This window comes from Lonchura striata, chromosome 17 (assembly GCF_046129695.1).
Source record: "Lonchura striata isolate bLonStr1 chromosome 17, bLonStr1.mat, whole genome shotgun sequence".
NCBI lineage: Eukaryota > Metazoa > Chordata > Aves > Passeriformes > Estrildidae > Lonchura > Lonchura striata.
In genome coordinates this window covers 354343-366665 of record NC_134619.1, presented here as the reverse complement: position 1 = coordinate 366665, position 12323 = coordinate 354343, and the positions used below count along the sequence as shown (strand labels likewise).

General features: G+C 38.5%; 1 protein-coding gene across 3 annotated transcripts in view; it reads left to right on the top strand.

Annotated features, from left to right (window-relative positions):
• The window catches only part of SULF2 (sulfatase 2), an 88156-nt gene that overhangs the window by 32984 nt on the left and 42849 nt on the right, over positions 1-12323 (top strand). For all 3 annotated transcript variants that reach the window (XM_021539237.2, XM_021539236.3, XM_021539235.2), the window contains exons 2-3: positions 2414-2660; positions 8130-8369. In XM_021539237.2, the coding sequence (XP_021394912.1) occupies positions 2486-2660; positions 8130-8369 (415 nt within the window). In that variant the 5' untranslated portion in view covers positions 2414-2485. The remainder of the gene's footprint in view (positions 1-2413; positions 2661-8129; positions 8370-12323) is intronic.

The following is a 12323-nucleotide window of genomic DNA, read 5'->3' as shown; positions in this document are numbered from 1 at the left end:
CCTTTCACTTGCAGTATCTTTTCAGAGATTGCTAATTCTTTTAACCACAAATATACAAGTGTGGATAAAATAGCTATGGGAGAACAGTTTATGAGCATCCCCAAATGTCTTAAGTATTTCACAGAGAGCTAAGCAGATTTCTGAGCTGGGAACAAAGTGTGAGGAAATGACTGGCTAAGGGGAGAGAGGCAATGAGGTTGTGAGGTTACGTCCATGTATTTGTTTTAAAGATGAGAAAAATGTAAATGCACTGACTGTTAAATGCACAACACTGTAGTGAAGGTAATTCTGACCAGATATAGCAAGAATGGACAGCCTTCCAAATACCGCAACAAAATTAGTAAATGCTTTTATTTTGAGAAGCTGTTGGCTAGTATAGAGTGAAGAAAACCCACATGAACTTCCAGACCTTCAGAAACATAATGAAAACATCTATAGTGTCAGTTTATTTTGTTTTAACAAAAGTACATCTGTAGTACTTTCTGAAGAGCAGAAGGCATTTCTCTACCTCCTCCCTCAAAAAGTTTGTTTCTGAGAATATGTGCCTGCTAAGCAAACGTTCTTTCTACCCTCCTCTGTTGAAACAGACACAGGTTTCTTCACAAGCTGCTTTGTCTATTCTAGACAGTAGCAACATATTGACTCTGATGTTATTCTTCCTAGTTATACTGCTGTAGATGGAATTCTTAGTACAAGGAATGAAAATTGATTGGACAGTGGTTTTTTTGCTATAGCCTGGCATATTTCTTAGCAGCAGCAGATACTGAAGCTGCATCTGTAAAATTTAAAAGCTCTTGCCCTGCCCATTGGAACAAGTGCTGGGATACCTAAATAAATTTTTAGTTTCTAGGAAAAAAACTTAACCTACCTGTGAAAGCCACTGGACAGGCTAGTAAGAAAGGAGGATTTTTCATTTCCTCAAAACCCTGTCAGTGTGCAAATTTGAAAAGTACCCTTAATAAATATTCTATGTTAGTATAGCAATGTATCTGTTGCCTTATGTGAAAATTCAATATACATTTCTTATGTGAGCATAGAAACTGATTATAATTTTTCAGACCAGTGGTTTTGTTATTGTGTTAAAACTTTGATTAAGGAAGTTTATCTCAAAGAGCAATTGCTGACAGATATGAAGTAATAATGTGGATATGAAATAATCTGTTGGAGTAAAAATTGTTTTTGGTAGGGAAATAGCCAACATATTTCTTAGGGTAAAACATATTGTGCTGTGCTCTTTCTATTCTGACAATTCTGGGCTTTAGAAAAATCAGAGAATCTCTTGCATAATTTTTAATTGATTTTTCTTCTTGTACAAAAGGTCATTGGCACCAGTCCAGAAATAGGCAGGGAGCAAGTAGGAAATTCATAATAAACTGACTCATTGATTGCTAAATTTGACAAAATAATTAGTACTTGATATTTTCAGTGCATTTTCATGTTGTTATTTTGACTTCTGAAAGCAAGAGAAGATCCCTTTATTTCAGAAGATGACTGAGCAAAGCTGTGATTTCAAAGATTTTTTAGCATGCTAATTCATTTCCTGTAATTTCCTTGTAGGAATTGCTAAGAATTTTTCATTGCCTCATTAATAGGAATAGTACAAGTTAGATGTGCTCTGTTTTGCAATCAGGTCAATTTTGGGGCATATGCTCTGTTTTGCAATCCAGTCATAGGCAGTGCAAGTCACTTTGGTGTATCCATTCCCAAACATTAGCAGTAATGGGTTTTCAAATGTGTTCATTATTAATAAGGGTATTTTTAAAAAGTGTATAATCTTGGAAGCCAACAGAAATGCTAAAGGGATCTTGCGCTAACATCAAAGCTGTAGTAGACTTCAAACAATATCATAACATAGTTCCAAGATCAGGGCAGCTTTGCTCTTTAATGGAATTTGTAAGATAAATCAGTATATAATAAATCTTCTGCCTGAGTGTTCTCTGACTTTGCAAATATGTTGTTAGCTCAGTAAATTTTACTACAGTCTTGTTTAAAAATTATGATAGGTAAAGGATTTTTTCTCTTCAACAAATGTATTTTTGATGTAAACAAAAATGTCATCTGTAAACAGATCACTAAGGAAGAAGAAAGAAGATGATTGCTATTTATATGTATGAAAGCAAAAGAATTTGAAATCCTGCTAAATCCTTGAGCTTGCTGCCAGATCTGAGCTTTGAGTGAAATTTTGTTGCCTACATTGGTAACACCTTATGAATTTAATTTTTTCAAGTCTCTGCTTCTAGCTGGCGCTAGAAAAATAAGTGTTTGCTTTGGGAGTTTGGTTAGTTTTTTTCTTAGGAGTTAAGATTATTTCAAGTACATTGCTTTTTACTTCTTTGGAGGGAACCTGGCTGTTCCTTGATGGGTACAGAGGGGTGAAAATATAGATAAATACTTGTTTCCCTCTCCCTTATAGGAGACCTGCAAAGAAAAAGAAATAGAAGTCGTTAATCTACCTTGTTCAGAGAGAACGTTAAATCCACACAACATGGCACAGCATAGTATTATCCTTGGATTATTCATGATGACTGTTTTATCACTGTTGGATGGAAGTTCAACTTTCCTGTTAAATCAACGTCTGAAGGGAAGATTTCAAAGAGACCGTAGAAACATCCGCCCAAACATCATCCTTGTTCTTACTGATGATCAGGATGTAGAACTTGGTAAGAGCTCAGTATAAAGAGAATTTTGGCCAATGTGTATGACATTGCTCTTTCTTGAAGCTGGATTCTTACATTCAAAATACAAATTTTTTTTCAGTGTGAAAAATGATAAGAACAAGTGTATACCTGCCTTTATATAGAACATCCTTTCCATCTGCCTGCAATTCAGGGACAGCAAAAATTAGTCCCAAAATGTTAAAGTTCCTGTTCCTGTGGAAATACACAGTTCATGCCTGTCTTCATCTAAACACCTAAACTTTGCTTCTGGCAATTACAGGCATAACTTGGGAAGCTGCATGCCAAAACAGTAGGTTTAAATTCATAACTGATAATTGCACCATGTAATTATCCAGATTCTTTTGTGTAATTGCAGGCATTCATTACATATACAATTTTCATGTTATTTAATTTAATGTTACCTAACACAGTCATACTATTCTTGTAATTGTCCATTAAGATGTGTAGTTGATTACTGACCAAAATGACACAGAATGAAAATATCTACTCTGTTATCAATGCTATGTTAATTGTTGAAGAAAGGAGATGAAGATTAAACACATGCTTTGCCTAATGATTTGGAACAATGAATTAGCCTACAGTTTGGCTTTTGTTGTGCTACCTGAACAAGCTTATATTTACCAACTGCTGTCTTTAGTTTTGAGAAGTGTTTAACGCAAACAAGTTAACATTAATAATTTTGCATTAGAATTATGCTCTCATATGTATATGAAGCCTCAGTCATCTGAAAAGTGAGAACTCTTGTATGTGTCATCTGGTGTGGGAGTTTTGCCCCCAAATTTTTCTACATCTGATTTCTAGTATTGGTAGGAAAATTTGGAAGACAGACCTCACAAAAGAAATAGAACATAAAATTAATCAACTTGTACCTCTTGTGCACTTACTCATCTTGTTGAGAAGTTAATCACAGCAATGTTGCGGTCTTTGTACAGATGCTTCCTTTGTATCAATTTTACTGTATGTCTGCAGTATCATAGATGTCTCATTCTTCTTCAAAGTGGTAAGAAGTAATGGAAGTCATCTCATCAAATTAAATGATATTCAAATTATCAGGATCAGATGATGTTGTTGTCACCTTTTTTAAATGATTATTTGGATCAGAAATGAAGCAATTTCAAGAATCTATATCCCAAAGAACCTAAGTACATTTTCTTGCAGGCTTGGATTGTGGTCCTAAAAAATGTATCATCTTCTATTTTATGCTAGCCTTTGTGTTTCATTCCTCTGCTAACTTGATGCTTTCCAATTTCAAGGGTAATGGGCATGTGTCCACACAAATTAGAATCTAACTAAGGAAAATCCATTTGATGAAGCTGAGATTAGGTATTCGTCTTTTGCCATTAATGGCTTTGGGAGATGCAGTATTTGTTTGAATTAATTTTTATTCTTGTCTGTTCAGCTGTCCAAGTTCAGCAAAATTTCCAATTGGGGTGATTGTAGTTAGTGCATTTAAGCCAGATTAAAACAAGATGTGAATTACAAATAAAAGCTAAGGAAAAGTTGGAAGCTGTGAAAGCATAGCAGGGAAAGCTGTGGGTAAGATTTCATCTGTTTCTAAGAATATTCTGTAACTGATGGGTGTTTTAGCTTTCATTGTTCTCTTGTAGCTACTTTGGAGGTGAAAGGGAATAGAATGCAATCCCAAGTGCCTTTAACAGCCTTTCCTTTATTTATTTAAAGATAGATTTAGCGATGTGCCGGTAGCAGGTGGAGCTTACCAGAAAGACAACGTTGTCCTTTCCTGAAAGGAGATTGTGGTGGTTTTTTTTGTTTTGATTTTTTGTGGGTTTTTTTTTTTTTTTTTGGTTTTGGTTTGGTTTTTTAATTTGCAGTACTGTTAATCATGAGTTTTACTGGAAACCAAACCTCAGCCTTATATTGAAAGAAGGAGAATACTGATGAAGGGCTGGTAGATCAAATACAGAATCTCTGAAGGACATCAAAGGAGAATGAGTGTAGATTGTAATGGATACAAATGGGAGAAGACAAATGAAAATGCCAGGAACTGTGGACATAGACATATTTGATAGACTGTCTAATCAAAATACTTGTATTGACAAGCATAGTATAAAGAAGAATATAGTGACAAGGAGTAATTAATTAGAAACAAAGACTTTTTTTCCCTACTAGAGCCATGTACATCCGAGGTAGTATAACGCTGATGTCCCCTTTGTGGTGGACTCAGTATCTCCAGTTGAGTTAGATTTGCCTACCATACTGCTATGGCTTTAACAAACCAGCTCATTTCATAGTCTAGCTGGAGAAAGATCTGATTATTTAGGATCTATTTCAACCACATTAAAGAAATCTGTGTTAGAGGTGATTTGTATGTTTTGAGACCTTCCTCTGAAAAGCTACAAAAGTAGCACGGAAGATAATTTTTTCTTAGTTATCGTATGTGGAGATGGGGTTTTAGAGCTTTGTTAAATGTAAGGGTGTCTTGGGGAGGGAAATGAAGAAAGGGAAATGAAGATGTGGAAAGGGTGTCTAATGAGTTTTAAATACAATAAAAAGAGAAGTCTTTAGGAGACAGTTAATTAAAATTCTGGGTTTCAGTTTATTGGAAAACACTTCTGAAGTTGTGCTTCAGAATAGACAAATCACTTGATACTTAATACAAGTTCTTCAACAGTTGGAGCTCCATAAAATGTAAATTATTCCCTCCTTCAACAAAACATAACTAATACAAAGTCAGTATTTTTTCTTAAATAATTTGCATATTTTCTCCATTAATATTATAGTAAAAATATCAGCTTTGTCCCTGAGGTGAACTGTGAAGATAAGCTAAACAAAGTTATGGAAAGCACATATTTCAAGTGACATTTTAACATCAAGTTCGCTTAGCTTTGTTCACTGAGTAACTTTAACACTTCAAATTGATTGAACATCCATATTTTCATTTCCCATTTTCATAGTAGTCCAATGAAAATTTTCTTAAAATGGCATAGGAATTTCACTTTCAACTGATAGATTTTTGTTTATTATCGGTGGTTTTTAGATGGGTAGCAACATTTTCTGAATTAAATATTGACACTTTGAAATAATGACTTCCTGTCATATATCCACTGGTGAAACCTCAGAAGGTTTTCTAGCTCAGAAGGTGATGTGGTGAAGTCCCAGTTGCTGATTTATACATAAGTTATCTGCCAGAGAATGGATGTCTGTGTATTGGAGGAAAACTGAAGAAAATAAGTTTTAGTTGGCTGGTTTAATGCTGTCTAAAATATTTAGAGCTGGCCTATTTAAGATTATACAGAAGAGTATGCTGGATTTTTACCTTGCACTGCCCTGTCACTCTGTATTAGTTCTCAAACTGGAGAAGCAGATTAGATCATATGTTTTTTGTGTCAAAGACTGTTGATATATAGGGCGTTGTCATTACAGCGATACAGCTTCTTTTATTAAAGAAGCTTACTGTCCCCAAGGGGAGTCTTAACATGTACTGTTATTTATGCATAAATGCCTCTGTCATTTAAAGGGGTTGTTAAATTTTATTTTAATATCGGGATGGCAAAACATTTTTTCAGACTTCCTTTTTATGCTTGGGCTAGCTCATAAGACAACACAGAGGACACATCCACAGTTTTCAAACTCACATATTGTATAATTAGCTGTTATATTTGTTAACTGTAGTCAGTACCTTTAAGCACTAACACTTAACCCACATCTGTTATAGAAACAAAAAAATAAAATCTTGCTTTCTTCAGAAACTTATTTTGGATATGTGAAGTTTAGCAAGTTCTAAGGGGGCAGTGCAACAACCTGCCTTGGTTTTTGTCACAAAGTGATGTGACATATGCTCTGACCTGAGAAATGCACAAAGAGATTTTTTTTTTGTTTGTTTGTTTTTTTTAATACTAATTCAAACAAAATGGTCTCAAACTAATGCAATGGCAGTTCTTAGGTAAAATGACCTACCATAGCAATTAATCTTCCTTTGTGGTGCCAGAGAGTCAGATTTTCTATGTGGCTTAGGACCATTTTCCCCTCTAGGTTTTGACTCCTGGTTATATCAATGTGCTCTGTATCAACCAACTTACTGTTGCAATTTCATGATGAAATCCCTGCATAAAGAGCTTAGAAGAAACCCAAATCCATTATTGACAGAAACAATGTAGTTTGTGCCAGATGGTTGTAGGATGCAACCATCAGCTTTGATTAAAGATGAGCTGTTAATCCAGCTCAGCCTTGGGCAAGTTAACCTCAACCCTATTCTAGCATGAGCCCATACCTTCCTCTCCATGTTGTCAACTGGCTTTCCATGCTCATAACAAAAACCCTCGTTGGTGATGAACGGGTTTTATCTCCTCTGCAAGGTCATGCTGTTGATATGTACCATGAAAAATTCTTTAGAAAATTGAAATTCTTCCTAGATCAAGAAAATTTTCCCTAACTTGCTCAGTTTTAACTACTAGGCACTGATAGAGGAGGGAAACTAAATTTTTTGTTTCTCTGATCCTTGGTGTTTCTGGGTTTAGGAAGAGTGCTGATATGGATCCAGATATAGCTAGGTGGATGTCTATGGTAAAGATCCAGTCTTTGAACAAAACCTTGTCTTAAATAGAAAAAAACATTTGGCAGCACTGTAGCATTCAGTAATTGTGGCCAAAAATACTTTTGTTCATGTAACCCCAATTTATCCAAGTCCCTTGCTTATTTGTTTTGTTATATAAAACATTGTGTTTCCTGCCCCAAGTAGTCATCTAAAAATCTGATTCTGCAGAATCAAGCTTAAGAAAATGTAGATGGTAATATTGTTACCAGAATGGATGAAGCACATAGCTAGAACTCAGTGAACTTGTTATGGAAATTATTATGGGAGCTTTTTGGTGTCTGGTTCAGTGACAATTAGAAAAAGCAATACCTCCTAATACCTCACATTAGGGAATAGAATGATTTAACTACACAACAACTCCAGCAGACCTTTCTTGAGCAGTAGTTTGGACTAAATAGTCTTCCAAATGAAATGATTCCGTGTTTAGAACCCTCAGCCTTTTGCATGAGGCTGGCACAAAAGGTAGCATATCAGGTCTCTTGTGAAACCAAAGATTAAATAACTCTTATGAGTACATATGCTTTAATCAGGGTTGCTGCATAAAGTGCTTTTCATCCTCAGCTACTGGAACAGTACTAGCAGCTCCAGAAAGGATGTAGAGATGCTGCAGATAGTTAACAGTTGCAAATCTCTCTAGCAAGAGAGAAGTGAAAGAAGCATTATGATCTATGTCAACATGCTTGAGTCAAATCTTTACTTAGGACTTCAGTATTTAGTCCTTACTGAAATGATGGGAGAGCTTCACTGAGGCAGGACCAGTAATCTCTCTGGATTTGGGTTCACTCAGAGATAACAGTGCCCTTACTACTTGTGCTTCCTTCTTGTCTCTTAATGTGGCATCTGAACTCTTGTGATTGAAACAAGAAAATATTTCTGAAATGTCTTCCTTCTTTCAGGTTCTATGCAAGTGATGAATAAAACAAGACGTATCATGGAACACGGAGGTGCTCATTTCATCAATGCCTTTGTGACAACACCCATGTGCTGCCCATCTCGCTCCTCTATCCTGACAGGGAAGTACGTCCACAACCACAACACTTACACTAACAATGAGAACTGTTCTTCTCCATCCTGGCAGGCTCAGCATGAAATACGCACCTTTGCAGTGTACCTCAACAATACAGGGTACAGGACAGGTAAGATCCAGGCTGGATCCATCTGAAAGCTTCTTTAGACTTACCTTAGACTTAGTACAAAGGCTAATGTATATATTTTAATTCTATTTTCTTCTTGACTGCAGCAGTGCATAATGCCAGAGCTTAAGTCTTGGTGTTGGTTTAGCTTTCTTGTATTTTTACTTAAGGAATTTTTTGTTTACAAACAACCAATAAAAATACCAAGACTTTGTTTTTCAGAAAGTGGGAATAAAATACTGTGTATGCTTGAGCTGAAGACGTAGCAAACCTAGAATATGGCCTACAGTTACCTGAAGTATGCAGAACAACCAAGAAAGGTGCTATGAAAAGGAATTAGTGTTTTGACTTTTTTCATAAAACTGATATATTAAGCAAATTAAGAATGAGACAGAAGGGACTGCTCCTTTTGTGCTTTGGGGCAGTCAGCTGTTATGATTTCTCTAGACATTCAATTCCCAGAAAGGTGTTTAGGAATAATTGGAAAGATGAAATGTAGTCTTGAGAAGCATGCATGCTTCTTGGGAACAAATATCGTGTAGGAAGGATTTCAGAAAACATGTAGCATATTTCCCTCTTAATTCCATTTTGCTTCCCCCCAGCATCAGATTTAGGTAACCCTATTAAGTTAAATGAACATATTTACAAAGGGAAAAGCTGCTGCTTATATGGTAATGTTTTGGTATCTTTTTGTGCTGCTTGGCCCATACTTGAATTATACAAAGAATTAATAAAATGCGCATTCTCACCAATCGTGTATTTTGAACCTGGAGAAAAGTGGTTGTAGAAGGTCCATCTCTGCCATTATAAAATATTTAATTGGAATAAAGATCTACCCTCCAGTGTCCTAGTCACTCTGCCATATTGCACTTCTCTGTCATGTTATCTACATATAAAGAAAACAGATTATCCAAATCAGAGTAACATCCTGCTTGCAGAACATATAGCTTTTGCAGTTGAAGAAGGACTGCAGGCCATTGTTAAAAATAATAACCAAGTGATGTAGAAGTTAGACTTAATTTTTAGAAGTGATTTGCTCAACTAGGAGCTGAAGTGTTGTGATACCTCCAGATCTCAGAGACTTACAAAACTGGGCATCAGGTTTCTGGATTTTTGTCTAGAAGGTAAGTTAGTTTCCATAGATCCTCTGTTCTCTATATAGAAATACTGTCTTAGCAGGCACTGTCATCCATTAGTTAGTTTGAGAGTATCAGTGTTGTGGTTTGGAATGGGAGAAAAATCTGGGGAAGTGATGCAAAGCTTTTTGTGTAACTGACAGTCGGTTGAACCCCTGCCCAACTGGACGCGCCTCAGTGGAAGACACACATTAAAGACGAAAAAACCCGGGAACTCTCTTTCCTTCCGGTCGGTGAGGAGGTGGCGGGCCCCGGCCCCCCCTCCCCGCCCCGTCTCAGCCAGGCCGGTCCGGGCGGTCCTGCTGCGGGCCGGGCCCCTTCCTCACTCCTCGGGCCGTCCGCCGGCCCCCGTCGGCTCCGGCCGGGCCCCAGCAGCTGCCGGGCGGGAAGGCGGGGCACGCTGCGGAGCCCTGGCCCGAGCAGCGCTGGCCCGAGCAGCGCTGGCCCGAGCAGCGCTGGCCGGAGCAGCGCTGGCCGGAGCAGCGCTGGCCGGAGCAGCGCTGGCCCGAGCAGCGCTGGCCCGAGCAGCGCTGGCCGGAGCAGCGCTGGCCGGAGCAGCGCTGGCCGGAGCAGCGCTGGCCCGAGCAGCGCTGGCCCGAGCAGCGCTGGCCGGAGCAGCGCTGGCCGGAGCAGCGCTGGCCGGAGCAGCGCTGGCCGGAGCAGCGCTGGCCGGAGCAGCGCTGGCCGGAGCAGCGCTGGCCGGAGCAGCGCTGGCCGGAGCAGCGCTGGCCGCTGCTGTTAAGATCTTGCCGCCAGGTTCCCCCAGAGCGGCTGAGACCAGAGACCTCTGCAGCCCGTGTTGAGTGGCCCTCCGCCTGGAATTGAACACAAAGAAAACCAAAAACCAGCCACGAGGCTGATCCTGGCACAGCCCAGCCGAAGCTCCCGGCGGGTCAGGTAGGCCCCAGGTGTGATGTTAACCCTTTCAGTGCTTCAATTCTCCCTCAAGTGAGAGAAAAGAACAAGATGCAAACATGTAAAAGAACAACATGAAGATATCGAGGTCAGTGAGGAAGAAATTAAGTCCCAGATGGGAGGGAATGAGGATTTGCCTAGATCTTGGGGCTGAAATCCTCTTGTAAGCTATGGAGAAAAGACTCTTTTTTCCTATAATGCATGAAACTATGGGGAGATTAAAGTGTTCAAATTGATATCAAGCAAAGGCCCCCATGCTATGATAAGCAGATGTTGAAATAGCTGTGATCCCCTGAGAAGTTTGGACAGAGAAAGAGAGTAGTCCTGTGCTTCCAGGAGAAGATTTCTGTTCCAGGGATGAAGACGATTTTAGAAATAGATGAGAATTTTTGCCTTTGAGCAGCTCATCTTTAAAACAATACCCCGTAAGTCAACACAGCCCATTGACAAGCTGTGGGAAGGCTTGTGGAAATGGGGAAGACTTCACAGTGGTAGGGTTACCTGAGTGACTGCTATTTGTGATGAAATTGAGAGCCATGAGAGAATTGTTTTCTTTCTTCCTGTGGAGAAGTTTCCATAACCTTAACAAGAAGTTCTACAATTTTTTTCCTTTTAACTTTCAAAAGGTGCCTGAGAGGGATAGTCAGAAAGATACTTATGCCCTATAGATCTGTGTTTAAACTTTGGTAAGCTGTCACAGGCATTAGTGAAAGGATACTTTGGTCCCAACTCCATTGGGAACTTGCTTATCTGAGAAGGACAGCAAGACTTGGCTCACCATCAGTATTCTTTGGTCTTGTCTACCATTTCAAGGTATTTGGTTTGGGTATTTCTGTTTCATTTGGCTTCATCTGCTCCCCTCCAGCCAATTCCCCTGATTCTGTAAATAGATCTTGGTGCTGATCCTTGGCCACAACTGGGGAATGTGCAATGCAAATTCAGGAAGAAGAGCAAAGGTGTCACAAAGACTACTGTGCTTTGCCTTTGTCCTGCTGGATATTAGACTAGTTCCCTGGCATAACAATCTATAGATTCTTCTAAGTGCAGTGGTTACAAGTCACTGTACAACGTGGTTTTTACAGCCATTCTGTTTCATTAATTAATTGGTATTTTTTATTCCAGTTACAGAGAAGAGCTGTGCCTGTAAAGGCTCTTGCCTTTAGAACTACTCTATGTATGTCCCTGTGATAATGGGGGATGGAGGATATGATAGCACACTATGCTGTCAGTGTGCCGTAAGGTAGAGAAAAATTTGCCATCAGTTTGCAATAGACTAAAATGGCTGTGTGTATACACACTTGTATTTCTGCCCTTAGTCTACCTGGTGAAGTACCTCAATGAAGGAACTAAAGGGATTGATAACAAAATGTAGTCTTAAGCCCCTCCTTGAAAGTACTCTTAAGAGGTGGAAGACTCACCGTATGTTTTATGCAATCTGTTAGATTTCCTGCAGTTACTAAGGTAATTATACTGATGCCACATCTTCTAATCTTTACAGTAGTATTGTATTTTTGGTTGTCACAAAAGGTGCAGACTTGGGACCATTTTGTTGACCATTTTGAAGATGGCTTCACTACTTCAGTTACTTTGATACCTAAAAAGAACTGATATCTCATTAAAAAAAAATTTACCTATGGAATGAAATTTAACACTTAATGACAGGATTTTTATCTCAGAACCCCCATTACTGCAGTAAATTCATTAATTTTGCTATGTTTATTCCACTGTACATTGTCAGTCTAAAAGTATATTTGGCCATGATGTGAATGCAAAATATAATTGACCTTTGGTCTAACTGGTTGTTCCATGCAATGCACAGAGTACTTTCTCATCTGTTTCCCTCTGATTGTCTCTCAAGGAACAAAAAGTATTAAAAGTAGTTTTTGCTAGTTATACATCTGAAAAA